This window comes from Salvelinus alpinus, chromosome 12, assembly GCF_045679555.1.
Source record: "Salvelinus alpinus chromosome 12, SLU_Salpinus.1, whole genome shotgun sequence".
Classification (NCBI taxonomy): domain Eukaryota; kingdom Metazoa; phylum Chordata; class Actinopteri; order Salmoniformes; family Salmonidae; genus Salvelinus; species Salvelinus alpinus.
In genome coordinates, this window is record NC_092097.1 from 42,976,045 (window position 1) to 43,003,394 (window position 27,350).

The window sequence follows — 27,350 nt, forward strand, 5'->3', positions numbered from 1 at the left end:
AAACCTGTAGAAAACATTTTGCTGAAGTACTGAAATTCCCACAGGAGAATGTTGTTTCTTAACGTTCTCTGAATTATTTGAGAACATTCCCAATGTCAAACCAGTTGTATAACATTCCTAGAACAATACCAAACATTTAAATTAAATGTAACCATGTTTGAACCTTTAGGAAAATGTTTTGTTCAAGTAATGAAATACCAAGAAATTGTATTTTTGTTGTCAAGTTCTTAAATGTGCTGAGAATGTTCCAAAGCAAAGCAACTATCCTGCACGGGAAGGTTGTATGCAAAATAACCTTAGGACAACCAAGCTCTCACCAATCTCTCAGAAACATGGTTTTCAGAACGTTATGTGCTAGTGTAATGTCCTTGCTTACATTTGGAGATGTTGGCCAAACTGCTAATATAATGCGGCCGACAAATTCGACTATGCCAACAAATTGGCAAAAGACAGGTCATTATAACTATAGCATGTAGGCCAGTAAGACTGACGTAATATTTATGTTGATAGGCATGTAGTCGCATGCGTAAAAGGTGGTCAATGTGTCTACAATGAGTCTAGGCTACACACCTGTTTCTACATCCCATGAAGAATAACTTAAAAGTGTTGCTGTGCAAAAAGACATGAAAATGGTCCAAAAGTGGATGGAGACACTTGTTATACTGTTCTTTTGTCAAGGTAAGTCAGACTTTTTCATATTACTATACTGTAGTACGTTCATTCCCTTCAGATGATCTTTTTAAAGTCATCGATTTGATGTTGCCAGAATACTTGAACTCTCACAGGCCTAGATCATACAGTGTCGTTATATAGGCTTGCCATATAGCATTTTATATTCAATTTAAATTTAAATTTGAATTGTAATTTATTTGTTGTCCAAATTAATTCAGTGTTGTAGTTTTGTCTAAAGTGTATTTTTAAAGTAAAAGTTATTGTTTAGGCTATAGCCTGGTAAACCATCATAAAATATATCACGTTCAGCAATTGCATTTTTAATGAATGACACTGTGAAGCAACACAAACATAGGCACAGACACATGTATACACACGATAACATACCCACTATACACACGTACACGTAGATTTGGTACTGTATATATGTGGTAGCGGTGGAGTAGGGGCCTGAGGGTACACAGTCTGTGAATGTATTGTAATGTTTTTAAAATTGTATAAATTGCCTTAATTTTGCTGGACCCCAGGAAGAGTAATGGGGATCCATAATATATACAAATACAAATTAATAAGACATCTTCAATAAGAAATAATGTATTTAGAAATTTGTTGAATCTCTAATTTGTACTTTCTTCCCTTCAAAAAAAATTCACAAACGATATCAGAAACTCTCCAACGGAATTATCTAACAGAGAAAAGGGATGGTGACCATGCACCTTGCTGGGCCAGGTGAGTAGGCTAGCTAGGCTACATTACATAAATCAATTGTATCAGAATAATAAAGTTCTAAACATCAATGTTTTTTTAAATCAGAGGTTCTTTATAGCCTATTAACAGTCTGAAAGTTATCCATGCTAACACACCTCACTTTTTAGCCCCTACGACAACAACAACAACCACGACGACTACACCAATGACCACAGCCATAGAGCTAACCAGGGGCCTGTTGCACAAAAGTAGAATTAAGACATCCGGGATAAATGACTCAGCTGAGCTCAATGAAGCCAAAACATGTGCGTCCAGGCTTAATTGGTTGCACAAAGACCAAGCCAGGATGAGCAGACACGGATTCATTAAGCCATGTGAAACCAATCCTGGATAGGTGCGCGCTCACGGCTCACTCAAATAGACCCCGCCACAGATCACAGATTAACTGATTTACCATGGCAACTAGAGCCGCGTACTTTTCCCCGTCGGAAGCACAAATCCTCATGGAGGCATACGAGGAGGTAAAAGATATAATTAAGAAGAAAGGCAACACCGCCACAGTGATAAAGCAAAGAGAAAAAGCGTGGCAAAGTATTGCAGACCGCCTGAATTTGTAAGTAGTGCACAATTACACACTCACCGCTCCGCTGAAACATCACAATTACAATTCAAATATTTAATTCACATCTCCAAAAATGCAGTTGTACTGTAATTATGAAACGGTTAAATTTTTAATTGAAATGCACTGCAGATATGAGTGAAATTGTGTAAAGTAACTCCATCACACTGTATAAAGCTATGATAAATTTTTTGATATTTTTACTGAAAACAAGACAAAAATACCAAGTAATTTTTTGCAGTGTGACTCCATTAAATGTGTGTGTGTGTGTGTGTGTGTGTGTGTAGATTAAACATGAACGGGCCAAAACGGACATGGCAGCAGGTCAAAATCAAATACAAGAACATTCTGCAGAATGGTATGGTCCCTGACTAATATTTAACAAAGCACAAGCATATATTGTACCCAGAAGGTGCCTGCTCACACATTGTCTGTACTGTTTTAGCAGTGAAAAAGAATACCCACAGACAAGGCACGGGTGGTGGGTCACCAAAGGCTGACCTTACCCCAGCAGAGGACATGGCCTTGGAGCTAAATAAAGGCAGGCCCGTCTTAGAGGGGATCCCTGGGGGGAAAGAGACGAGCATAGGTTCCTCCCAAGATGCCACCCGCTTCATTCAAGGTATGTCCTTCCATCTCTACATGGGATACAACCACATTCATATTGAATCAATTTGGACTGTCTGACTTTGGTTTACCTATTGCCTTGCAGTGTCTGGCAGCACTGTGTTCCTGTTAGAGCCACCAGCACAAGCACCAGACGATGCTGATCCAGTGAGTACTCCATCAAAGGCATACTGTAGGCCTGGCATGTCTTGTCTACTAGCTTCAATATGAATCCGATTAAATGTGATAGGGTGAAGGCCCCAGTGCAGCAGCAACAGCACATGATGGAGACGATGATGAGGAGGAGACCATCTCTCTGGATTCCAGAAGGCATGAGGTATCATGTTAAGACTGTGAAAGTACTATTTACTCTACAATGGTGAGGAGTCCTCATCAAAATCAAAAAATCTAATTTCTTTTACAGGACCCAGATGCTATACAGTGGGAAAACCAGCCTGGCAACATAGTGCGTATTAATAAAAGGACACCACATCCTGCCAAATTCCAGCTGCGCTAATTGTATTGTGTTCACAGAGCTCACAAGCTATCAGAAAGTTGTATGGCAACCACCTCCGGCGCCAAATAGAACTGGCAGACATAGACATTCAGTACAAGAAGAAAAAGATGGAAAATCTTGCACTGGAGTCCGAAATAAAAAAGAGGAAAATTAGGAAACTGGACCTTGAAATAAAAAAACTTGAGAGGGAGGTGAGATATGCCTTCAATGTACACTGTATGCTAACTGTAACACAAATGTATTAATCATTATTTTTCTTTCCTCCCCCAGCTCCAAGAAGATGACACAGCTCAAAATAAAAATTAGGTATATTCTCGTAAAGTCAAGTGAGCCATGACATATGAGCTCTTATTGTGAGCACACAGGACGGTGGCATCTTTCTAAGGTTTTTTTTATTTTCCCAGCAATCAGTACAACCAAGTCATCGTTATAAGGCATCGCCCTCTTTTGCCCACCCCCCCAGCACCAGGTGTGGCCACTAGCCTATATGAAGGCCCAAAATTGTGTGTTCCTTTCTGCTCTGACAATGGCATGCCCATTCGTGCGAGATGTGGTGGATGAAGAAGCACTTGTGCTGAGGAGAGCCTTCAGGCGAGAAAGGGTCTTCAGGGACCGGTTGGACCCACTGGCCTTCCCTGATGACCATCTATATGAAAGATACAGGTTTTCTGCAGATGGCATCAGGTATCTATGCAGACTACTGGGTCCCAGGATTAAGCACCGCACTGCACGGAGCCATGCACTGAGTGTGGAGCAAATGGTTTGTGTGGCCTTGCGCTTTTTTGCTAGTGGAGCCTTCCTGTACTCAGTGGGGGATGCAGAACAGCTGAACAAGGCCACAATTTGCCGCACAATAAGGAGTGTGTGTCTGGCTATCAAAGCATTAGCAGATGTCTTCATCTCCTTCCCTGGCCACAGAAGACTCTGTGACATCAAAGAGGAGTTCTATAGGATTGCAGGTAAGAGGATCTACAAATTACAGGACAACTGTTAACACATAGTAGGATACTCATTACTTTGTGTGACAGGTTTCCCCAATGTCATTGGTGCAGTGGACTGCACACACATAAGGATAAAAGCCCCCTCAGGTGCCCATGAGGCCGATTTTGTGAATAGGAAATCCTTTCACAGCATTAATGTTCAGGTGAACATAACTTTTTGATATTGTCCATTGACGAACACTCTGCATTGCCAGTGATGTGCATTGATTGGTGTAATATTCCTCATCTTATGATTTCAGATGGTCTGCAATGCTGACTGTGTGATCAGCAATGTTGTGGCAAAATGGCCTGGCTCAGTCCATGACTCCAGAATCTTTCGGGCCTCTGAAATCTATCAGTGCCTATCACAAGGTAAGCCACACAACCCCTATTTATAACCATCATGGCTGTGTCAAGAATATCACTGTGTTTATGAGGTAGTAATGATGAGATTTTGTGTTGACAGGTGAATTCTCTGGTGTGTTGCTGGGAGACAGGGGGTATGGCTGCCAGCCTTTTCTCCTGACACCTTTCACAGACCCCCAGGAAGCACAGCAGGCCTACAACCATGCCCATGCCAGGACCAGAGTTGAAATGACCTTTGGCCTCCTGAAGGCACGCTTTCACTGCCTTCACAAATTAAGGGTCAGCCCTGTTAGGGCATGTGATATTACTGTGGCTTGTGCTGTCCTCCACAATGTGGCCTGCCTGAGGAAGGAGAGGGCCCCCAGAGTGCCACCAGCCATGGACTGGGACAATCCGGCAATCTTCCCTGATGACGACAGTGGTCGGCTGCTGAGGGACCAATATGTGTTGAATTATTTTAGTTAGTATGTGTGCTTTCAATTTTGGTTAAATATGTCCTGCGGTGGCAGAGGAATTTGGGTTTTTTTGGGTTCGTTTTTTGACGAATTTGGCCTCTTATGATGTTTGTGCGGTATACTGTGTGTAATACAAGGCTGCAGGGAGGCTACTGCATCCATTCATTTGTCTGTTCAGTTGATGTGTATGGATTTGTCCTGCATTTATTTTATTGTGCAGACATGCAGGGTGTGTTATATACAGACCTTTGAATGTGTATGTATCATTTTGTATAATATGCTTGGATTCTGTGCTTTCCATCTTGTAGAGTCACTGTGACTTCAGTTTCAAAAGGAGCTGATGGTTTACCTGCTTTGTTTTGTCCTTATTCAATAAAGGAACATAATGTTACACATTGTGTTTTTATATTCATATGGAATGTGTATTTGTTTATATGACAGAGTACTAGGGCCACACTGAAGAAAAAGGATAAAGTCATAAATTTATGAGGCTGGTTCTTTCTGCAGAAAAGCTACATATTGTTTTTACAGTTTTGATACTTATGACAATGTGATACTTAATATTCTGGCACATCAGCATGTCTTTGTTTATGAAACCATACTGAAGTACAATTTCACGAAATGCCCCACATCTGTCATTTTAACAACTGTCCTCCTTTAAAACAACTGGTTACAATATTATGACTTGTGTTTTTTTCCCCTCTGTGGCCCTAATATTCTATCATTTTATATATAGCCTTATAGTCTATGGGAAACTGTAAATTATCTAATGATAGCAACATCATCTAAAAATCATTTTTTATCCAAAATCATTGAAATTAATGATCACAAACGTTTAAATAATAACAGTGGGTCTAGTTATATGTGATAACAATGTATAGTGAGCAGTGAAATAACTATTGGTTTCCATTTGTGGTGACTGCTGACTGACATTAGGGATGAGATTAAATAGATCCTGGAATTTAGCCTGGTCTGGAGCAGGCTAGCTCCACAGAATAAATCTCCATGGTAATTTATACCATAACATATCCTCCTGCCCCCTATCCATCTTTAGTGCAACCGGATTACGGATCAATTGAGCCAGGATCACCAAGATATCCTGGCTTAATCCCTTATCCTAGTTTTGTGCAACAGGCCCCTGGATGTGCATTGGGGCACATAATCATCATCATGCAGTGTAAATAGTCTCAGAACATGGTTGTGTTCAGTAGGGAGAAAACGTTTCAAATGTAAAAATGGAAAATGGAAAATGTAATTATAAAGGGGAGGACTGTAACGTTACTTATCAAAACACAGATTTCCATTTTCCATTATAAAAAGTTTAGCTGTGGATTGCCCTACTGAACAGAACGCAGGTTAGAGGACTTGGTTCAATTCCAGTATTGAAGATTATAGTATTGATGTTGGGATTGGTGTTACTACTGAACATTTGTAACTATTGCAAATTTCACCAGATAATGCTGTAGCTAACAAACAACACAAAATCTCAAGCATTTTATTAGGTTTAAACAATATCTTGCTTAGAAAGGCCATTTGGCATTATATAATTATATACCATTTTATCATATATATAATTATATATACATATATTCAACATTTTAATAAAACACTAGAAAACAAAAGATGCAAATAAAAAATAGGATTTTCTTAAGACAATAATAATAACAAATAAAAAAATAGCAAGAAAAACTAAATATCTAATACATTTCTAAATTGTCCCAGTACAACTCATGTACATTTTCTTTTAAAAAGCAAAGAAAAAAAGCAAGGCAGCAGACAGGAATTAAATATAAATAACCCTACATTATGTACAGAAGGGAGTGGGGCAGTGACCGGTTATCGATGAGACTAAACCAGCCCAAGGGGCAAATTGAACAAGAGAGGAAGGAAATATGGGTTAAGTGAAGGAAAGAAAAAAAAAAAAGAAAGGAGAGAGAGAAGAGAAACAGACCGACAGAGAGAGAGAGACAGAGACAGACAGACAGACCGAGAGACAGACATCCAAGGGACAGCTAAACAGGATCAGGAGGAGAGAGACAGGTTTAAGAGGTGGGGTCGCCAGAGAGAGACAGGTATAAGAGGTGGGGTCGCCAGAGAGAGACAGGTTTAAGAGGTGGGGTCGCCAGAGAGAGACAGGTTTAAAAGAGGTGGGGTCGCCAGAGAGAGACAGGTTTAAGAGGTGGGGTCGCCAGAGAGAGAAAGGTTTAGGGGTGAAAGAGTTTTAGGGGTGGGCAAGAGAGACTGGTTTAAGGCTGGGAGAGACAGGTTTAGAGGTGGGAGAGACAGAGAGACTGGTTGAACCCTAAGAAGCCCCACTCCTCCAGTCTGTCTCGCTCGCTTTTTCCATCTCTGAAGAAAGGTGTGCCCTGTTGCTCAGACAGGGACATTACATTACTGGGGTGTTGCATCACATTTCTATCGGCAGCCAGCAGGGGTGTGGAACAAGGGCCCGGATGCACCTGGCTGTCCTCTGTAATAACCAGTAAACAATGTCATTGTGATTTGTGGTTGGAATAACTCAGGGCAATGTATTTTACCCACTACAGTGGGTGAAGGTTAGGTAGAGGACATAATGAAGGAATAGTCAAGGGTCCAGCACTTCAGTGGAATAGAAGGAAGACATGGAGCCAAGACAAAGCTGGTTCAAAACAAAGCAATGGAGATTGATTGGAATGGAACCTGGCGTTACAGCATGAAATGGAAAGGAGGCTGGTGGATCATGAACTTGAACAGGATAATAAAAGGCCCTGATCTTGGTCTCAGTGTTACAAAGCCAAGCGTCAGCTACGGTTTCAGGGCTTTGTATTGAGGTGCTTTTTTTGATAAAGTTATCTACAATGGCTCAAAAATAGTAGTGGGAAGGGGCCAAATAGATGTACTAATCTGTAGAATGATACTGGTTTACCAAGAGTCTATACACCTACACTCAATCAACTCACCGAGGGAGAGGCGCAGGGAACATATTTTCCATATAAATCAACCTGTGCGGCACTTTCCAGAGTAAAGCCTTAAGTCACTAGTGTTGGTGGTTGGCACAGTGTTGTTGGTGACAGGTGATTACATTCAGCAAACCTTCTAGCAAACGCCCACCCTGACGATTACAAAGATCCAACACAACCAAACATCCAGGAAGGAAAATAAAATGGCACCAATTGTAACACATGGGCATTTGAGATGCTTTGGAATGAAACACGGTCTGAAATGACGTTGACAGTATTTTTTTAAGTGACTGGTCTAAGTGAGACATCCGGTTTGAAAATCTCTACCTAGCTATCTATGTCCTGTGGTTTAACCTAATAGAACAAGTCAGAACTAGAGGCCATAACCAGAGTCTTTAAAAAGCCCTCTTAAATGCTGACATGAGGGTTGCAAAATATTATTTTTTAAAGACAAAAATCAGTTTTTTTTCAGAAATCCTGTAATCAGAAGGGAATAAGCTGCGAGGGAATCCTCCCACCTAGAATTCTTCAACCATGATTAAAAAATATATATATATTTTGCAACCCTAGTTGCCAAGTAATTTACTATCTCAGGGTCATGTTACCCATCTGGCGTTTGCATCACCGGTTCTGATTTTTATTTTGGCGCCAATTGTTCAAGCATTTGAACATTCAACAATAACAACAATTTGTCAATACTGGTGCTTTTTTTTGTGGAGTTTCAGAGACTATTTCTAATTTCCTGATCCCATATGATTCAATCACGACAGAGTTGGATTGTGCTCTTTCCTTTCGACCTATAAAAATATAGAAAAGGGAGAAGCTAAACCAATCCATTCCAACTCCTGAACAGTAGGAGTTGTGCAGGTATTTTTCTACAGACTGTGGGCTTTCCTTATGTCCTAATGACAAAACAACGCTGAATCTTTATGACCGTACAAATAGGGCCATCTGTGTATAAGAGAATGCGTTTGGCATCAACTAGGCTTGGCATATCTTCATGGCTCTCTAGCATACCCATCAACCACAGGAGGTTGGTGGCACCTAAATTGGGGAGGACGGGCTCGTGGGAATGGCTGGAGCGGAATTGGGGGAATGGTATCAAATACATGGTTTCCAGGTGTTTGATGTCATTCCATTTGCGCCATTCCGGCCATTATTATGAGCCGTCCTCCCATCAGCAGCCTCCTGTGCTGTCAACTCCACATACTAATGAAGAAACTGGGATCAAAATGGCAGCTCTTATAATTGACCAATAATCCCTGATCACAATTGACAGCTAAAACCTCATGTCAGTTACCCCTCATACACTCAAACCTTGCAGATATCAAGTGAGTGGGGTGGTTGGGTTTGTGGCGGAGTGGGTGAGAATCTCTTACGCACGAGCACACGCTGTTTATTACAATCCTTTGAGGGCAATTAGTAGCTGTGATTGGCTAACAGACCAGGGGTGGGGTCAATTCCATTTGCACTCAACCAACTAAGTAGACAAACTGAAATTAACTGTATATACATTGAAAGAACCCGTACAGGAACCCCCCCCCCCCCCCCCCCCGACAACTTTAAATAATTTCCTGAGTTGACCAAGCAGAGATGGAATTGACCTCAACATTGTTGCTAGCTAACTGACATCATTTATCTTTCATTACAAAAAAAAAAAAACTAAAGACTGAGGTACGCCCGAGGGTGGCCTCATCCACAAACCCATAGCGTGTGTTTCTAGCCAAGCTGTCCTTATAGGCAGCCATTCTGAAGAGAAAAAAAAAATCACTGCAAACATTCCATCATGTCACACATTTCAACATTAAAATTAACAATTTATCCATTTGAGGGTGGGAGTATCAAAGCAACAGCATTAAAGTATAACAAATTCTCAGTATGTGACATCGGAGTTGAATTCTATTTCATTGGCGTTGAATTCTATTTCAACAAAACACTAACAGATAGACGTTCTAAATGGTGCAGATAGAAATATAATGAAGAGCTGACAATTTCTATTCTATATGACAACCATATATGTTCTACACAATACATTTATATCTGAACATTCTGTAATGTTTCATCACCCTGAACAGGCCCCAGTTGAAAAACAGAGGGGGTCTTCACATTTTGACGCCATCTTCTCAACCAACCTATACCGAAAAGAAATATACCCAATAGATTACAAACAAGTAAATGGAATGACGCGTAAATAAGAGATAGGACATGTTTTCCCCCATTCCAACTGTAAGCAATTAAATATGAAAACATACATAAGAATTGGTTCATTTCCATGATGCAACAAAGATAGGAAATGCACAGTAATTGCATGGTTACTATATGTTGAGATATATGGACATACACCCAAAATCGACAGTTTTATACAGGGTCATTCTGAAAGAATCATTATATTGTGGCAACATATCAACCTCATACACATCATTATTATGCAAAGGCTATTTTGAATGCATTGCTGGCCAAATCTTCAACACGCTCCTTACATTTCAATATATTTGACGTTTGATATCTTTTCAGTATGGGAAACTTCAACTTCCCTAAACTTTCTACACACATATAATCCACTGACGTCCAGCATGTATAAGACCACCTACATTACAGCGTTTCCTAGGTCCTTGAACACAAACACAGCAAAGCCACAATGTATTGGAGATATGTGGCTAGCTACGCCCTTAGTCCTGCCATGATTCATTGACCTCTGTGTGAACTCAACGGAAAACTAGTCGAAAGAGTTTGGACCATGTGATTAGCAAAGCCATCATGACCAATTCTGGCTTCTGGCCAGCTGTAGCGTGTGTGCGTTCGTGTGAACAGAAGAATTCTGATTGGCTGTGTAAATCAATTCCTCTGAGGTCGACCTATCAGCTTTAAGCTGCAGCCTGAATCAGATGAAGCCATCAACCACGTAAGTCTCAGTCACTGAACCATAAAAAACAAAAGACAAGAGAAATAAAAAAAAACACCAACATCATTCCCTCAATTCGCAATTTTTGACATTAGCCTCAAGTGTCCAATTTATATTCATATATATTTATATAAACCAATAAAATACATTATAACTTCACCCTAAAATTGCAGCAAAAAAGGTCTTAAAAACAAAACAACAAAATGTGACAGGCTAAGTATATGTACATGATTGGGGGATGTCTGGATGGGGAAAGATTGGGACAAGGGGGCCGTATTAACAAGATCAATATTACAAAATATTCAAGAAGGCATCTCTGATATTCCCTCCCTCCCTCCAGTACACTGCAGCGCTGCACTTGCTCTGTCACAAGACTTCCCTTCCATTTTCCTTCTAGCACACAGGCTGTCCAGTCATCTAAGCCGTGACCAGTTTCTTTGCTTCCGTCGGGTACACGTGTGTTTGCTTTGTTTTTATGACTGTATATGGATGTCCGTCCCTTGTGTGGGTCTGTCCCTACTTGAAGTTGGCATAGTCAGAAAAGGCATCAATATACTCCTGGACCACTTTGTAGCAGAACTCGTACTGCTCCTAAAACAGAGAGGAGAACATCACAATAATGATTAAAAAGGATACTACTAAATATACAACCAAGATAAATTCATTTGCACACAAATGGAATTGCAAAACTATTCTAAGTCACTGAAAAAGTTGTGTTTTAAATGCTGTCCAAAAAGACAGTAGAGAAAATTGTGCATGTGAACACACACACACACAGTGTCTTATATGGCGGTGATCACATAAAGAGGAAAGAAATATGGGGGGGGAAAGAACACGTGGACAGAGGTGAGTTTCTGACGTGGTGAGTCAAGAGCTCGTTGATGAGTTCATATAATCTTGTTTGTGTTTACATTTGTTGTTGACAACAAAGCTGGTATGGTAGAAATGGAGTCAAACCTATATTGTTGGTCGATATTAGCCGTTAACCGCTATATCGCTATCGGCCCATAATTAAACCGATATTCAATGAATAGGATGAATAAAGGGAATCTCATGCTTATCTGAACACTTGCGACATTCATGACGTGTCATTATTGGGCTCCCGAGTGCTAGAGGCATGCTAGAGGCATCACTACAGATCCTGGTTTGATTCCAGGCTGTATCACAACCGGCCGTGATTTGGAGTCCCATAGGGAGGCGCACAATTGGCCCAGTGTCGTCCGGGTTTGGCCGGGGTAGGCCGTCATTGTAAATAAGAATTGCCTAGTTAAATAAAGGTTAAATAAAAAATATTGCAGGTAGCCTAGCGCTTAAGAGCGTTGGGCCAGTAACCGAAAGGCCGCTGGTTCGAATCCCCAAGCCGACTAGGTGAAAAAACTGTCGATATCACTCTGGTTAAGAGTGTCTGCCAATTTGTTTTTATAAACGTCACAATGTATGAAATCAACATTTGAAGCATAGTTATTGGACAATTGCTCTTTTCAAATCAAATGTTATTTGTTACATGCGCCGAATACAACAGCTTACCGAATACAACCTTACCGTGAAATGCTTACTTACAATCCTTTAACCAACAATGCAGTTCAAGAAAGAGAAAATATTTACTAAATAAACTAAAGTAAAAAATGCAATAAAAAGTAACAATAAAATAAGGCTATATACAGGGGGTACCGGTACAATGTGTGGGGGTAGAGGTTAGTCGAGAAAATTTGTACATGTATGTAGGGTTAAAGTGATTATGCATTGATAATAAACAGCAAGTACAAAAACAAAGCGGGGGGGAGGGTGTCAATGTAAATAGTCCGGGTGGCCATTTGATTACTTGTTCTGCAATCTTGGGGGTAGAAGCTGTTAAGGAGCCTTTTGGACCTAGACTTGGCAGTCCGGTACCGCTTGCCGTGCGGTAGCAGAGGCATTTTTTGGGGCCTTCCTCTGACACCGCCTAGTATATAGGTCCTGGATGGCAGGTAGCTTGGCCCCAGTGATGTACTAGGCCATATGCACTGCCCTCTGTAGCGCCTTACGGTCGGATGCCGAGGAGTTGCCATACCAGATGGTGATGCAACCAGTTAGGATGCTCTCGATGGTGCAGCTGTAGAACTTGAGGATCTGGGGACCCATGCCAAATCTTTTCAGTCTCCTGAGGGGGAAAAGGTGTTGTTGTGCCCTCTTCACGACTGTCTTGGTGTGTTTGGACAATGATCATTTGTTGGTGATGTGGACACCAAGGAACTTGAAACTCTCGACCCGCTTAACTACAGCCCCGTCGATGTGAATGGGGGTGTGTTCGGCCCTCTTTTACCTGTAGTCCATGATCAGCTCCTTTGTCTTGCTCACGCTGAGGGAGAGGTTGTTGTCCTGGCACCACACTGCCAGTAATGGGTGAACAGGGAGTACAGGAGGGGACTAAGCACGTACCCGAGGGGCCCCCGTGTTGAGGATCAGCATGGCAGATGTGTTGTAGCCTACCCTTACCACCTGGGGGGCGGCCTGTCAGGAAGTCCAGGATCCAGTTGCAGAGGGAGGTGTTTAGTCCCAAGGTCCTTAGCTTAGTGATGAGCTTTTTGGGCACTATGGTGTTGAATGCTGAGCTGTGGTCAATGAACAGCATTCTCACATACAGTGGGGAGAACAAGTATTTGATACACTGCCGATTTTGCAGGTTTTCCTACTTACAAAGCATGTAGAGGTCTGTAATTTTTATCATAGGTACACTTCTACTGTGAGAGACGGAATCTAAAACAAAAATCCAGAAAATCACATTGTATGATTTTTAAGTAATTAATTTGCATTTTATTGCATGACATAAGTATTTGATCACCTACCAACCAGTAAGAATTCCGGCTCTCACAGACCTGTTAGTTTTTCTTTAAGAAGTCCTCCTGTTCTCCACTCATTACCTGTATTAACTGCACCTGTTTGAACTCGTTACCTGTATAAAAGACACCTGTCCACACGCTCAATCAAACAGACTCCAACCTCTCCACAATGGCCAAGACCAGAGAGCTGTGTAAGGACATCAGGGATAAAATTGTAGACCTGCACAAGGCTGGGATGGGCTACAGGACAATAGGCAAGCAGCTTGGTGAGAAGGCAACAACTGTTGGCGCAATTATTAGAAAATGGAAGAAGTTCAGATGACGGTCAATCACCCTCGGTCTGGGGCTCCATGCAAGATATCACCTCGTGGGGCATCAATGATCATGAGGAAGGTGAGGGATCAGCCCAGAACTACACGGCAGGACCTGGGCAATGACCTGAAGAGAGCTGGGACCACAGTCTCAAAGAAAACCATTAGTAACACACTACGCCGTCATGGATTAAAATTCTGCAGCGCACGCAAGGTCCCCCTGCTCAAGCCAGCGCATGTCCAGGCCCGTCTGAAGTTTGCCAATGACCATCTGGATGATCCAGAGGAGGAATGGGAGAAGGTCATGTGGTCTGATGAGACAAAAATATAACTTTTTGGTCTAAACTCCACTCGCTGTGTTTGGAGGAAGAAGAAGGATGAGTACAACCCCAAGAACCCATCCCAAACGTGAAGCATGGAGGTGGAAACATCATTCTTTGGGGCTGCTTTTCTGCAAAGGGGACAGGACTACTGCACCGTATTGAGGGGAGGATGGATGGGGCCATGTATCGCGAGATCTTGGCCAACAACCTCCTTCCCTCAGTAAGAGCATTGAAGATGGGTCGTGGCTGGGTCTTCCAGCATGACAACGACCCGAAACACACAGCCAGGGCAACTAAGGAGTGGCTCCGTAAGAAGCATCTCAAGTTCCTGGAGTGGTCTAGCCAGTCTCCAGACCTGAATCCAATAGAAAATCTTTGGAGGGAGCTGAAATTCCGTATTGCCCAGCGACAGCCCCGAAACCTGAAGGATCTGGAGAAGGTCTGTATGGAGGAGTGGGCCAAAATCCCTGCTGCAGTGTGTGCAAACCTGGTCAAGAACTACAGGAAACGTATGATCTCTGTAATTGCAAACAAAGGTTTCTGTACCAAATATTAGGTTCTGCTTTTCTGATGTATCAAATACTTATGTCATGCAATAAAATGCAAAGGAATTAGTTAAAAATCATACAATGTGATTTTCTGGATTTTTGTTTTAGATTCCGTCTCTCACAGTTGAAGTGTACCTATGATAAAAATTACAGACCTCTACATGCTTTGTAAGTAGGAAAACCTGCAAAATCGGCAGTGTATCAAATACTTGTTCTCCCCACTGTAGGTGTTCCTTTTGTCCAGGTGGGAAGGCGATTGAGTCATTGTGGATCTGTTGAGGCGGTATGCGAATTGGAGTGGGTCTAGGGTTTCCAGGATGATGGTGTTGATGTGAGCCATGAACAGCCTTTCAAAGCACTTCATGGTTACCAACGTGAGTGCTACGGGGCGGTAGTCATTTAGGTAGGTTACCTTCACTTTCTTTCTTGGGCACAGGGATTATGGTGGTAGGCTCGCGTCACTGGGCAGCTCGCAGCTGGGTTTCTCTTTGTAGTCCGTAATAGTTTACAAGCCCTGCCACATCCGACGAGCGTCAGAGCCAGTGTAGTAGGATTCAATCTTAGTCCTGTATTGACGCTCTGCCTATTTGATGGTTCGTCTGAGGGCATAGCGGGATTTCTTATAAGCGTCCGGATTAGTGTCCCGCTACTTGAAAGCGGCTGCTCTAGCCTTTAGCTCGGTGCGGATGTTGCCTGTAATCCACTGCTTCTGGTTGGGATATGTGCGTACGGTCACTGTGGGGACGACGTCACCAATGCACTTATTGATGAAGCCGGTGACTGAGGTGGTATTCTTCTCAATGCCATTGGATGAATCCCGGAACAAATTCTAGTCTGTGCTAGCAAAACAGTCCTGTAGAGTAGCATCCGCGTTATCTGACCACTTCCGTATTGAGCGAGTCACTGGTACTTCCTGATTTCGTTTTTGCTTGTAAGCAGGAATCAGGAGGATATAATTATGGTCAGATTTGCCAAATGGAGGGCGAGGGAGAGCTTTGTATTCATCTCTGCATGTGGAGTAAAGGTGGTCTAGGCACCCCGATCTCGTGGTATATTTCCGTCTTTTCTTCAAGCGAATGACAGGGATTTGGGCCTGGTCTCGGAGAAGACTCATTAAAGAAAAAATCTTCGTCCAGTTCGAGTGAGTGATCGCTGTTCTGAATTTATGAGAATTCAGTGTGGGAAAACATTTTCCCCGCTGTAAAACAGTATATCGGCAGATATATCAGAATCACTACGTTTTGTCCCCCCCCCAAAAAACGATATCTGACCCCCAAAAACATTGGTTGAGCTCTAGGTAGAAACTTAAGTCAGCACCGTTTTCACAATACTTTCCATATTTTCACAGTGTGACATTTAGCGTGAGCAATTAGCAGTGAGCACTGACCAAAATAACTGTAAAATTTCCAAAATACAGGAAGGCATATTTATTCAATGCGAGTTCTTAAGCTTGTAACTCGCAATTGCATCACGTGCATCCCATGCATTGTACAGTTGGCTAAACTCAGGTTGAATAATTGCATTATTATAACGCATATCATTAAAGCTGGAATCCTTAATTGGTGAAACTGCAACATCCATTTCAGATAGTGTAACAGTAGTGTAACAGTCTGCATCATGTATGTCGGTGTCGTGTAACAGAGTGTCCTCACCAGTGTCTGCACCATGTGGGGTCTCTGCAGCCGGAGGCTCTTGACGGTCTGGAAGACGTCCAGGATGGCCTCAGCTTTCACCCGCTCCAGGACCGTGCTCAGGGCACAGAAGGTCCCCGTCCGCCCCGCGCCCGCACTGACACATACACACACACACACAAAGGTTAGCTGTGGTTAGGCACACACACAAGATATGATAAATTGTTAAAACATTAGGTGTAGGTTACCTGCAGTGGACAGTGATTGGGTGGTTGCCAGATTGTTGCTGCTGCTTCTGGACCGCAGCAATGATGTTGATCATTCCCTTCCCGTCACTGGGAATGCCCACTTCTGGCCAGCCATGGAAATGAAACTGTCTCACCGTACGAGCCTTGTTCTCCTAAAGAGTGAGAAAGGAAAGAGTAAGACAGGAAGAGACACGCCCAACACCAGTGTTTCCCAAAGGGATATTTTCAGCAGCGGTGGCAAAGTTAGCCTAGCGGGGTAGTGGCAGTCTTATGCTATCTGAGTGACTCAAATATTATTACAAAATCAATGACAGCCCCATGCCATGCCATTTTTTTCTAAATTTCCGATTCTCCCTGACTGTCTAGTTTATATTTTGGTAGTTATTGGTTCTCAAAGATGATGTAAAATTATGATTTATGGGTGGAGGGGTAAACACTGCCCACACATACAAACACACACTGAAGACACATAGAAGTGACTTATCAAATCTTGTTGACATTTGCTTGGGGTGTTAGTGTTTTGAGGCGGCCTCTGTCTTCACCCTGTTGTTGGTGACCAGGAGGTCTCTAACAGTGTAGCTCTCACTCTCCTCCTCCTTCTTCAGCTCGATGGAGATGTCCCCACACACTATCACCCCATCACTGGGCCAGTACTGGGCACACTTCTCCTACAGAGAGAGGGGGGAAGAGAGCGAGAGAGAGGTAGATAGATGGAGATATTAGCGAGAGACAGACACTCACAGACAGACAGACAAAGGTAGCCTGGCGGGTTGGGCCAGTAACAGAAAGGCTGCTGGATCGAATCCCTGAGCTGACAAGGTAAAAATCTGTCCTTCTGCCCCTGAGCAAAGCAGTTAACCCACTGTTCCCTGGGTGCCGAAGACGTGGATGTCGATTAAGGCAGCCCTCTGCACCTCTCCGATTCAGAGGTATTGGGTAAAATGAGGAAGACACATTTCAGTTGAATGCATTCAGTTGTACAACTGACTAGGTATCCCCTTTCCCTTTCCCAAAGATAAACAAAGAGAGAGAGAGAGAAAGAGAGACTGATGGCACTCTGCAATCAGCTCCAGGAAGTATTTAAACTAACAGAGAATGATCCTCTAATCACGAGACAGAACCAGGAAACAGACCAATAAGGAGACGTTTCTCTTCCAATCATTGTTCTCAGTAATAACACACTTTACTGGCATGACTGAGCGTAGCGAACACACTGTCGTCAGATTAGTTCAATGCCCCCCATTCTTCACTGTGCTCTCTCCTTTCTGCCCATCTCCTCCTTCCTATGGCCTCCATTCTCCCTCTCACACCGCTCTACCTGTCCTCTCTATCTTCTTCCTCCATCCCTCTCCACATGTTGTCTCTCTGCTGTGTCCTCCCTCCATCCCTCTGTACCTGTCCTCTCTCCTCCAGCTCAGTGAGCATGACTATGGAGCAGCTCCTCCACTCCCAGATCATCCTCCAGAAGTCTTCGATGGTGTGCTGCAGCGGACCCTGGCTGGCCATATACGAGTCCTTCTGACGGTACCCCTGGACCAGACACAGGTAGAGATACGCAGAGGTTAGGTGTTCACACACACACACACACACACATGGTACCAGTCTGGACACACCTACTGATTCAAGGGTTTTCTTTATTTGTACTATTATTTTCTACATTGTAGAATACTACTGAAGACATCAAAACTATTAAATAACACATATGGAATATTGTAGTAACCAAAAAAAGTGTTAAACAAATCAAAACTTATTTTATATTTGAGATACTTCAAAGTAGCCACCCTTTGCCTTGATGACAGCTTTGCACACTCATGGCATTCTCTCAACCAGCTTCGTGAGGTAGTCATCTGGAATGCATTTCAATTAACGATTAAAAGTTAATTTGTGGAATTTCTTTCCTTCTCAATGCGTTCCAGATGACTACCTCAGTTGTGTCAGTTGTGTTGTGACATGGTAGGGGTGATATAGAGAAGATATCCCTATTTGGTAAAATACCAAGTCCATATTATGGCAAGAACAGCTCAAATAAGCAAAGAAAAACAACAGTCCATCATTAATTTAAGAACTTTGAAAGTTTCTTCAAATGCATTTGAAAAATCATCAAGTGCTATGATGAAACTGGCTCTCGTGAGGACCGCCACAGGAAAGGAAGACCCAGAGTTACCTCTGTTGCAGAGGATAAGTTCATTAGAGTTACCAGCCTGAGAAATTGCAGCCCAAATAAATGCTTCACAGAGTTCAAGTAACATACACATCTCAACATCAACTGTTCAGAGGAGTGAATCAGGCCTTCAGGGTCAAATTGCTGCAAAGAAACGACTACTAAAGGACACCAATAAGAAGAAGAGACTTGCTTGTGCCAAGAAACATGAGCAATGGACATTAAACCGGTGGAAATCTCACCTTTGGGCTGAGATTTTTGGTTCCAACCGCCGTGTTTTTGTGAGACGCATAGTAGGTGAATGGATGATCTCCGCATGTGTGGTTCCCACCGTGAAGTATGGAGGAGGAGGTGTGATGGTGCTTTGCAGGTGACACTGTCAGTGATTTATTTAGAATTCAAGGCATACTTAACCAGCATGGCTACTACAGCATTCTGCAGCGATACGCCATCCCATCTGGTTTGCGCTTAGTGGGACTATCATTTGCTTTTCAACAGGACAATGACCCGAAACACACCTCCAGGCTGTGTAAGGGCTATTTGACCAAGAAGGAGAGTGATGGTGTGCTGCATCAGATGACCTGGCCGCCACAACCACCCGACATCAACCCAATTGAGATGGTTTGGGATGAGTTGGACTGCAGAGTGAAGGAAAAGCAGCCAACAAGTGCTCAGCATATGTGGGAACTCCTTCAAGACTGTTGGGAAAGCATTCTAGGTGACACTGGTTGATAGAATGCCAAGCATTTCTCTACACCCGCAATAACATCTGCTAAACACGTTTTTGGTCACTACCTGATTCCACGTGTTATTTCATAGTTATGATATCTTCACTATTATTCTACAATGTAGAAAATAGTAAAATGAAGAAAAACCCTTGAATAAGTAGGTGTGTCCAAACTTTTGACTGGTACTGTACATAGGCACACACGCCCCAGCTTAGACATACACACAACAACCACTGTAGGATCCATTTCTGCCCGTATTAGACTCATCTCCTGTGTTGATGTTTTTGTACACTAGGGGTCTACCCTTCCCAAAGGTCTCTACTGTATCATCACTATCATATCTCCTGATAGGCATCTCCTTACATTCACATTTGAGTCATTGAGCAGATGCTCTTATCCAGAGCAACGTGAGTGCATACATCTTCGTACTGGTCCCGCATGGGAATCAAACCCACAACCCTGGCATTGCAAGCGCCACGCTGTACCAACTGAGTCACACGGGACCATCTTTTCACCATTTATGTGAAGACGAACTTGTATCTGTGCTAACGTTTTGTTAATTTGTCTCATTTTAAAAACACTCATAACACAGGTGAAGTGAGCCATAATCTGGTGTCGGTTTCACAGTTGTTTCGTCTACTCACGTCAATGAAGGAGGCGTTGACATAGTCCGTGTTCTCCTCCCCTCTCTTGACTGGGATGATCACTCTGTTGAACTCATCTACGAGACACCAACAAACAGGTTACATTACATGGAGCTATGTGACCGACTAGGTTTGAATACCAGACTGCATTAATCTGTGGAGCTAAAGCCTAGGGATTAGCTCAGGGAGGTTTGGAGCCGTGACTCACATGGGATGATCTGGAGAACTCGGTTCTTCTTCATGTTAGCTGGCAGGTTGCCTGTTCTCATCTTGTCGTTCTGGATCTTGATGGAAGTCAGCTTCTGTGTGGGGAGACAAAACCACTGGCTTGGCTCTCACACTCAGGGAAAAAACACATCTAAAAAAAAAACTAAACAATTTAGCTCTCACAGTGCTACTTCAATGGCTTCATATTCATTGGTTCACACCAAAGCAAAACATGTTGCAAGGAAAACAAAAACAAGCATTTTCAGGTAGTCCCTCCCTGTTTCAATTTCAATGTATCAATTTCTTCCGCTTGGTGCCAAATAAATATGATCCAGAGTCAAACAGATAGGCTGTCAAACATTTAAGCGTAGCTGAAGTGAGCTTGCTTAAGCTTTGTACTTTTGGGACTATTCCATTAGTTCCATTGTACCAGGCAAACTAAATCACCTTGAACTCCGCTTCCATGCCCCCACAGCCGGCGGCGGAGGGGGCGTAGAGCTTGGCCAGGTGGGACTCCAGGGAGGTCACCTCCAGCTCGGTGTCCCCATACAGATAGTGCTCCAGCATGGCCTGGAAGATGAACACGTATTGCATCTGTGGAGAGGGAGGGGGAATAGAGAGAGGGGAGGAAAGAGAGAGAGAGTGGGGGAAGAGAGAGGGTGGAGAAGAGAGAGGGGGGAGGAGAAAGAGAGAGGGGGAGGAGAGAGGGGGGATGAGAGAGAAAGAGGGGGGGAAGGGGGTTTACAGAGTGGGTGAAAGAGAAATCGCTAAGACTTTTAGTCCACTTGTCATGCTCATATCATACAGCCAGAAGAGGAGTCAGATGACAACACAACATAACCGGGAAATAACCACATACCCTGAACACTGCCAGTATTGAGATTTGAATGGAAACATGTTCATATAGTATATTGATATGAGTGTGTGACCTATTTCAGGCCAAGGTAATGTGGTCTTCGTCAGGTCAGGGTAATAATGTTATGTGATCTTGTTGTGGTCTTGTGTTAGTCAGGGTTATAATGTTATGCGATTTTTTTGCAGTCTGAGTACTTTGTGGTTTTGTGTTGGTCAGGGTACTAATGAGTAGTGCTTTGGGTCAAGGGTACTAATGAGTAGTGGTTTGGGTCAGGCTAATAATGAGTACTGGTTTGGGTCAGGGTAATAATGAGTACTGGTTTGGGTCAGGGTAATAATGAGTACTGGTTTGGGTCAGGGTAATAATGAGTACTGGTTTGGGTCAGGGTAATAATGAGTACTGGTTTGAGTCAGGGTAATAATGAGTACTGGTTTGGGTCAGGGTAATAATGAGTACTGGTTTGGGTCAGGGTAATAATGAGTACTGGTTTGGGTCAGGGTAATAATGAGTACTGGTTTGGGTCAGGGTAATAATGAGTACTGGTTTGGGTCAGGGTAATAATGAGTACTGGTTTGGGTCAGGGTAATAATGAGTACTGGTTTGGGTCAGGGTAATAATGAGTACTGGTTTGGGTCAGGGTAATAATGAGTACTGGTTTGGGTCAGGGTAATAATGAGTACTGGTTTGGGTCAGGGTAATAATGAGTACTGGTTTGGGTCAGGGTAACAATGAGTACTGGTTTGGGTCAGGGTAACAATGAGTACTGGTTTGGGTCAGGGTAACAATGAGTACTGGTTTGGGTCAGGGTAACAATGAGTACTGGTTTGGGTCAGGGTAACAATGAGTACTGGTTTGGGTCAGGGTAATGGTGTGGTTAGTGCTTGTTGCGGTCAGTTCAACTTACGTCTGTCTGGACCATTTGGCAGCGCTGGGCTCTGATACGTGTGACAAAGCCAAAGACGTCCACCTTTCTCTCGGTGTTCATCATGTCCAACATGGCATCTATCACTATGAAGGTACCGGTCCTCCCCACCCCCGCACTGACACAGACAGAGGGAGAGACAGACAGGCAGAAAAGAGCACGCACATAAAGATAGTATGTGGTATGTGACTGAACCTAGGGCGTGTTAGCCCACCAAGCTTAAGCCTAGGCATTAGCTTGGTATCTAGGTGTCACAGAACCACCTACACCAATAACACACTCACCTGCAGTGGACCACGATGGGGCCGGCGTACTGGGGGTTGCAGGTCTTGACCTTCTTGAGGAACTTGAGCATGCCGATGGGCGTGAAGGGGACGCCAAAGTCTGGCCAGCTGGTGAAGTGGAACTGGGTCACCAGCCGCTGAGGCTTCTTACCCCCCACATCCCCCACCTAGAGAGAGAGAGAGAGGCCGAGAGAAAGAGAGCGAGAGAGAGTGAGAAGTAGAGAAGGAAGGGTGTAGATGTAGAGACAGAGACACCATTCGTTTAACTGTTTTGGAGTATTATTCAAGACTAATGTTATCTTCAAATCATTTTTTGTTTTTCCATTTTCACATGAGCTTTGCATACAGTGTACCTGCTTGGTGTACATCCATATCACATGGGTTTGATAGATGGTGTGGTGAGAGGAGAAAACAAGACAAGAAAAAGGGAGGAGAAAGAGGTGAGAAGACAAGTCCAGAGAAGACAGGAGAAGGAGAGAGGAAAAGGGAAGAGCAGGGTACCTGTTGGATGCAGAACTTGCGGATGGTGTAATCCACCAGCACCATCATGTCCTCCACAGAGACCCGGATGTTGCCGTAGGTCCAGCAGCCCTGGTCAGGCCAGTACTGGGCACACTTACACTGAGACACACAGAGAGATTGCCGCTGTATGGATTTCTTTCAAATGAAAAGAAACAAACACTCATAGTCGTACATTCATATGCCTTTTCACATTGCAAATTTGACATGCTGAACATACCCAATCATCGTCATATAGCAAGGTCTGTTCAGAAGGGTGGAACATTACACAACAGTTCCAATAGATTTTGTACTGTGAAGAACATATTTTAAATGCATTTCATGTTGAGTAGGCAGTTGTGTCAATTGTTTTAATGAACTTTCTATCTGCAAAATTCTGAACCTTCCACCTTTCTGAACACACCTGTTGTCACCCCTCCCCCTCCCCCGCTCTTCCCTCCTTCTCCCCTACCTCTTTTCTTTCCTTCAGGTTGGTCACCATGACGATGGTGGCTGTGTTCTGTTCCCAGATCATTCTCCAGAAGTCGTTCACCGTCTCCTCCTTTGGCCCTGACAAAGAGGGAGACAGAAGATATATTATAATCCACTGTTTATTATCATCATTGATTTAATACGTTCCTGTATGTTTGCACAGGCAATGAAATATGATGTCATATTAACATGGCATTCACCACATTAGCCTATCCCAGTGGCTAGAGTAGCCTCTTTACCTTGAGCTGCAATGAACTTGTTCTTCTCTTGGTACCCCTGTGAACAAGAGGAAGGCAGAAGAGGAAGAGAGTGAGTGTGTGTTTGATTGCTGAATAGGTTTAATGACCGTGTCTGTAATGTTAGGCAATGTTCTGCTGTATCATCGATGTTACTCTACTTTTTGATGTATTGATGTTGTTTCTACTTCATGCGCATTTAGCGTGGGACTTTCGTTCTACAAATGAAATATTATTTTCATTTTGTAAAAAAAGAAAGAACATAGGAGAGAGAGGAAGGGAGAGCGAGAGTGATGAAAAAGACTATTCTAAGGCAACCTTTTATTTATTTATTTAACCAGGAAGTTCAATTAAGGTCAAAAGACCTCTTTTACAAGGGAGACCTGGCCAAGGAGTAGCTAAATAAAAAAAAATAAAAAAAATCTGAGCCTGTCATTGATGCCAATGGCTTGTGGCATCACTTACGTTGATGAAGGATGCGTTGATGAAGTCGGAGTCTGGAACTCCCTCTAGTGATGACAAATGCACCCTGGAGTGATCATCTGAAACACAACAGAACCTTGATTAGCTGAATGGCCAGCCTGTTTTAAAGGAGCTACATGTTACATTTATACTACCGTTCAAAAGTTTGGGGTCACTTAGAAATGTCCTTGTTTTTTTAAAGAAAAGCAAATGTTTTGTTCATTAAAATAACATCAAATTGATCAGAAATACAGTGTAGACATTGCTAATGTTGTAAAGGACTATTGTAGCTGGAAACAGCAGATTTTTAATGGAATATCTACATAGGCGTACAGAGGCCCATTATCAGCAACCATCACTCCTGTGTTCCAATGGCACGTTGTGTTAGCTAATCCAAGTTTATTATTTTCAAAGGCTAATTGATCATTAGAAAAACCTTTTGCAATTATGTTAGCACAGCTGAAAACTGTGGTTCTGATTAAAGAAGCAATAAAACTGGCCTTCTTTAGACTAGTTGAGTATCTGGAGTATCAGCATTTGTGGGTTCGATTACAGGCTCAAAATGGACAGAAACAAATAACTTTCTTCTGAAAGTATTACGTCTTTGCAAATGGTAAGAAGCCACTATGAGATGTTAGGCGTTATTAAGCAGTGTCCTTAAAAAAAAGAATTATGGCTAAAATATTACATGTAGCTCATTTAAAGTCTGTTCCAGGAAGAGCAGTATGACAGACTAGTGCCCGATTCAGACTATTGGGCCGAACCGATCCAAGCTATACTGGCGCGGTTACACATCCGCCATAGATGCTTGAACAGTGCTGGAAAGGAAACATACAAGCCAGCACAGTACGTTCCCAAAGGTTGAATCAGGCTTTAGCGCCATGTCGGGGACTCACATGGCAGGATGTTGACGTATCGGTTTTTGTCCTTGTTCTCCTCTTTAGAGGCCGCGTCGCACGACGCCTGAATGGGACACACCGGCAGCGCCTGGACACAGAGCGCATTAGACACACAGACAGGTAACAGTGATATTAGCTGAATGCCCAGTGATGCGTGTTTCTATGGGTGATATTCTTATTCCCAAAACCAGCCCTGCTGGACACGAAAATAAAGCAAATAAGGGAAGAACGGGAAAGGGAATTAGGAAGTATTGAAACACAGCTATAGGCTCTGTGTAAGGTAGTACCTCTCCAATCTGAGTCGGTAGCTAGAATCACAAACATAAAGGGTTCTAGTTGCAAGTACGATCTGCCCATTGTCCTGATGTGGCCCATAGATGACTAAAATGTGTGTGTATAAATGTAAATGTGTGTGTACGCGTGAGAATATATATATATATATATATATATATATATATATATATATATATATATATCTATATATATATATATATATATATATATATGTATGTGTATGTGCGTGCATAAGGACTTCATACGTTGAACTCCTCCCGGAAGAGCTTGTTGTCGTCAGCCATGCGACGATTCATCTCCTCCTCCAGCTTGTCGACAACAAGGGGAGGGTACTTCCTGTTGGTGCTGGGTGAACGGGCCAATAGTGGCACACTCTGGAGCTCTGCGAGAGCAGGAAGCAAGAAGGGAGGGAAGAGGGAGAGGAAAGAGAGGAGGGAAGGAATGGGAGGAGAAAGATGGGTCGAGATAGAGTTCCACAGGAGATAGACAGAGACAGAAAGATAGAGACATAAACCCTTGTTGTGACACTGCCAACAATAAATCATACAAATACAATTAATTATATACACTATACATAGTATTTCAATAATTTCTACAGTAAAATACAATAACAAAAACCTGTTGTAAGAGCCAGATAGTGACACATTCACCAACCAATGATTATAAACTAAATCAATACACTGTAGAAAAATATACTATATATATTACATGTCCTAAACATTACATTCCAATCTGCACACGCAATGTCTCCAAACTGACTGTCTGTTCTGTCACAAAAGCCCACAAGGGGGCGCTGTAAACCAATCCAACACTGCTACTGAACCACAAGTCATCATATGGAACAACAGCATAGGCCGAGAACCAGTAAATGACTACAAAACCAATGTGATCTTATCCAAACAGAAAACAATGCAGAAAGTTGGCTATGATATAGATTACAAGTCCCTGTAAGTGTACTACCACAGGCAAAATGTGTGTTCACACAACTACAGTGATTTTACCTGTATCATCTGATCTACCGTTGGTCAGCCTGAAGGAGTTAGAATGGCTGCCGGCCTGCTTGTACTTCTTAAACCTGTCAATCACACGACATGCATGAATAGATATATCCGGAATGACACACACTGCCATTGCCATGGTAACTTCTGTAACACTTAGTTAATCAATACTGTCCTCAATAGGGTGTGAGTGTATGAAAGGTGACAAGCAAGCCATTTCCTGCTCTGCCCTTTCGAAAAACTGTAATGAATTGTGTGAGTAGGTTTGTGTGTACAAGACAGTTAGCGTTTTACGTGGGTCTCATGTCTCAATACTGTATAGCTCTACACACTTTTCTTCTTTTCAGTTTAAATATGCCAGCCTGAAATGAGGCTGAAGACACTTCTGTCAGGCAGAAAACCAGGGATGTATTCATTATGGCGCACCATAGCAAAACATAGTATGTGTTTCTTTTTGGACAAAACAAGCATTTTTATTGGACAAGTTCAGGGAGCTCTCCCGGTGTCAGTCCGTTTTTTCTCTTTGGTGCCTCATGAACACGACCCAGGGGCGAGTCCCCCTAAAGCTTCGTAGCTAATGTGGCACTATTTTCACCCTGACGTAGAGTATAGACCCAGGCCCCTGGCAGAACAGCAAAAGGCTTAATTTTGAGAACTTTGCTCGCTTCAAGCGAAGAAGATGGGTTGTCAAACGTAAGATTTTACCATTCTGACTCTCTCACTGCTGTGGGGCATGGCTGTTATTTTAGCCACAAAGCTTTCAGGGAACCCACCCCATGGTTGTGTTCAGCAGGGAGACAACTTTTGAAAAGGACAGGTACTAGCTGAACTCAGCCAAGGTACTGGCTGAACTCATACAATTTTCACTTTGTTGAAAATTGTTTGGTTACCGTGTGCCCTAATGAACCGGAACCAGGTGAGCAGTGTGGGTCAGAGTTAGCGGTGTGGGTCAGGGTTAGCGGTGTGGGTCAGGGTTAGCGGTGTGGGTCAGGGTTAGCGGTGTGGGTCAGGGTTAGCGGTGTGGG

General features: G+C 42.9%; 2 protein-coding genes across 8 annotated transcripts in view; one reads left to right on the forward strand and one right to left on the reverse strand.

The window, feature by feature from the left end:
* The first annotated feature begins 1,608 nt into the window (after positions 1–1,608).
* Positions 1,609–5,773, forward strand: LOC139536190 (putative nuclease HARBI1). Of its 3 annotated transcripts, XR_011667269.1 has the most exons (10): positions 1,609–2,357; positions 2,445–2,621; positions 2,712–2,773; positions 2,856–2,942; positions 3,030–3,071; positions 3,140–3,313; positions 3,393–3,428; positions 3,527–4,081; positions 4,363–4,474; positions 4,569–5,773. XR_011667269.1 is itself a non-coding variant. In XM_071336507.1 (7 exons), exons 4-7 carry the CDS (start codon positions 3,610–3,612, stop codon positions 4,931–4,933), a joined length of 1,065 nt encoding a protein of 354 aa, XP_071192608.1. In that variant the 5' UTR covers positions 1,609–2,357; positions 2,445–2,621; positions 2,712–2,942; positions 3,030–3,609; the 3' UTR covers positions 4,934–5,772. The 3 variants fall into 3 exon arrangements, 2 of the variants coding, with proteins under 2 accessions (XP_071192608.1, XP_071192609.1); XM_071336507.1 differs by adding an exon at positions 4,151–4,266 and having other exon boundaries at positions 2,712–2,942; positions 3,030–4,081; positions 4,569–5,772; XM_071336508.1 differs by lacking the exons at positions 1,609–2,357; positions 2,445–2,621 and adding an exon at positions 4,151–4,266 and having other exon boundaries at positions 2,693–2,773; positions 2,856–4,081; positions 4,569–5,772.
* A 629-nt stretch (positions 5,774–6,402) lies between these two features.
* The window catches only part of LOC139536191 (receptor-type tyrosine-protein phosphatase alpha-like), a 59,721-nt gene continuing 38,773 nt past the window's right edge, over positions 6,403–27,350 (reverse strand). For 3 of the 5 annotated variants that reach the window (XM_071336511.1, XM_071336509.1, XM_071336510.1), the window contains 17 exons: positions 26,329–26,402; positions 25,573–25,709; positions 25,031–25,121; positions 24,138–24,214; positions 23,676–23,712; positions 23,417–23,514; positions 22,948–23,103; positions 22,447–22,613; positions 22,145–22,280; positions 20,832–20,978; positions 20,386–20,479; positions 20,178–20,254; positions 18,040–18,174; positions 17,187–17,312; positions 16,645–16,796; positions 16,418–16,553; positions 6,403–11,355 (listed from right to left, as the gene is read on the reverse strand). In XM_071336511.1, coding sequence (XP_071192612.1) covers positions 11,281–11,355; positions 16,418–16,553; positions 16,645–16,796; positions 17,187–17,312; positions 18,040–18,174; positions 20,178–20,254; positions 20,386–20,479; positions 20,832–20,978; positions 22,145–22,280; positions 22,447–22,613; positions 22,948–23,103; positions 23,417–23,514; positions 23,676–23,712; positions 24,138–24,214; positions 25,031–25,121; positions 25,573–25,709; positions 26,329–26,402 — 1,915 coding nt within the window. In that variant the 3' untranslated portion in view covers positions 6,403–11,280. The remainder of the gene's footprint in view (positions 11,356–16,417; positions 16,554–16,644; positions 16,797–17,186; positions 17,313–18,039; positions 18,175–20,177; positions 20,255–20,385; positions 20,480–20,831; positions 20,979–22,144; positions 22,281–22,446; positions 22,614–22,947; positions 23,104–23,416; positions 23,515–23,675; positions 23,713–24,137; positions 24,215–25,030; positions 25,122–25,572; positions 25,710–26,328; positions 26,403–27,350) is intronic. The other 2 variants (XM_071336512.1, XM_071336513.1) reach the window with 2 other exon arrangements.

Bases quoted from the DNA above. Each gene is read 5' to 3' on its own strand.
- LOC139536190 (XM_071336507.1), top strand. From the start codon at position 3,610: ATGAAGGCCCAAAATTGTGTGTTCCTTTCTGCTCTGACAATGGCATGC. The intron at 4,267-4,362 runs GTGAACATAACT...TTATGATTTCAG, and splicing joins TTCACAGCATTAATGTTCAG to ATGGTCTGCAATGCTGACTG. The intron at 4,475-4,568 runs GTAAGCCACACA...TTGTGTTGACAG, and splicing joins CTATCAGTGCCTATCACAAG to GTGAATTCTCTGGTGTGTTG.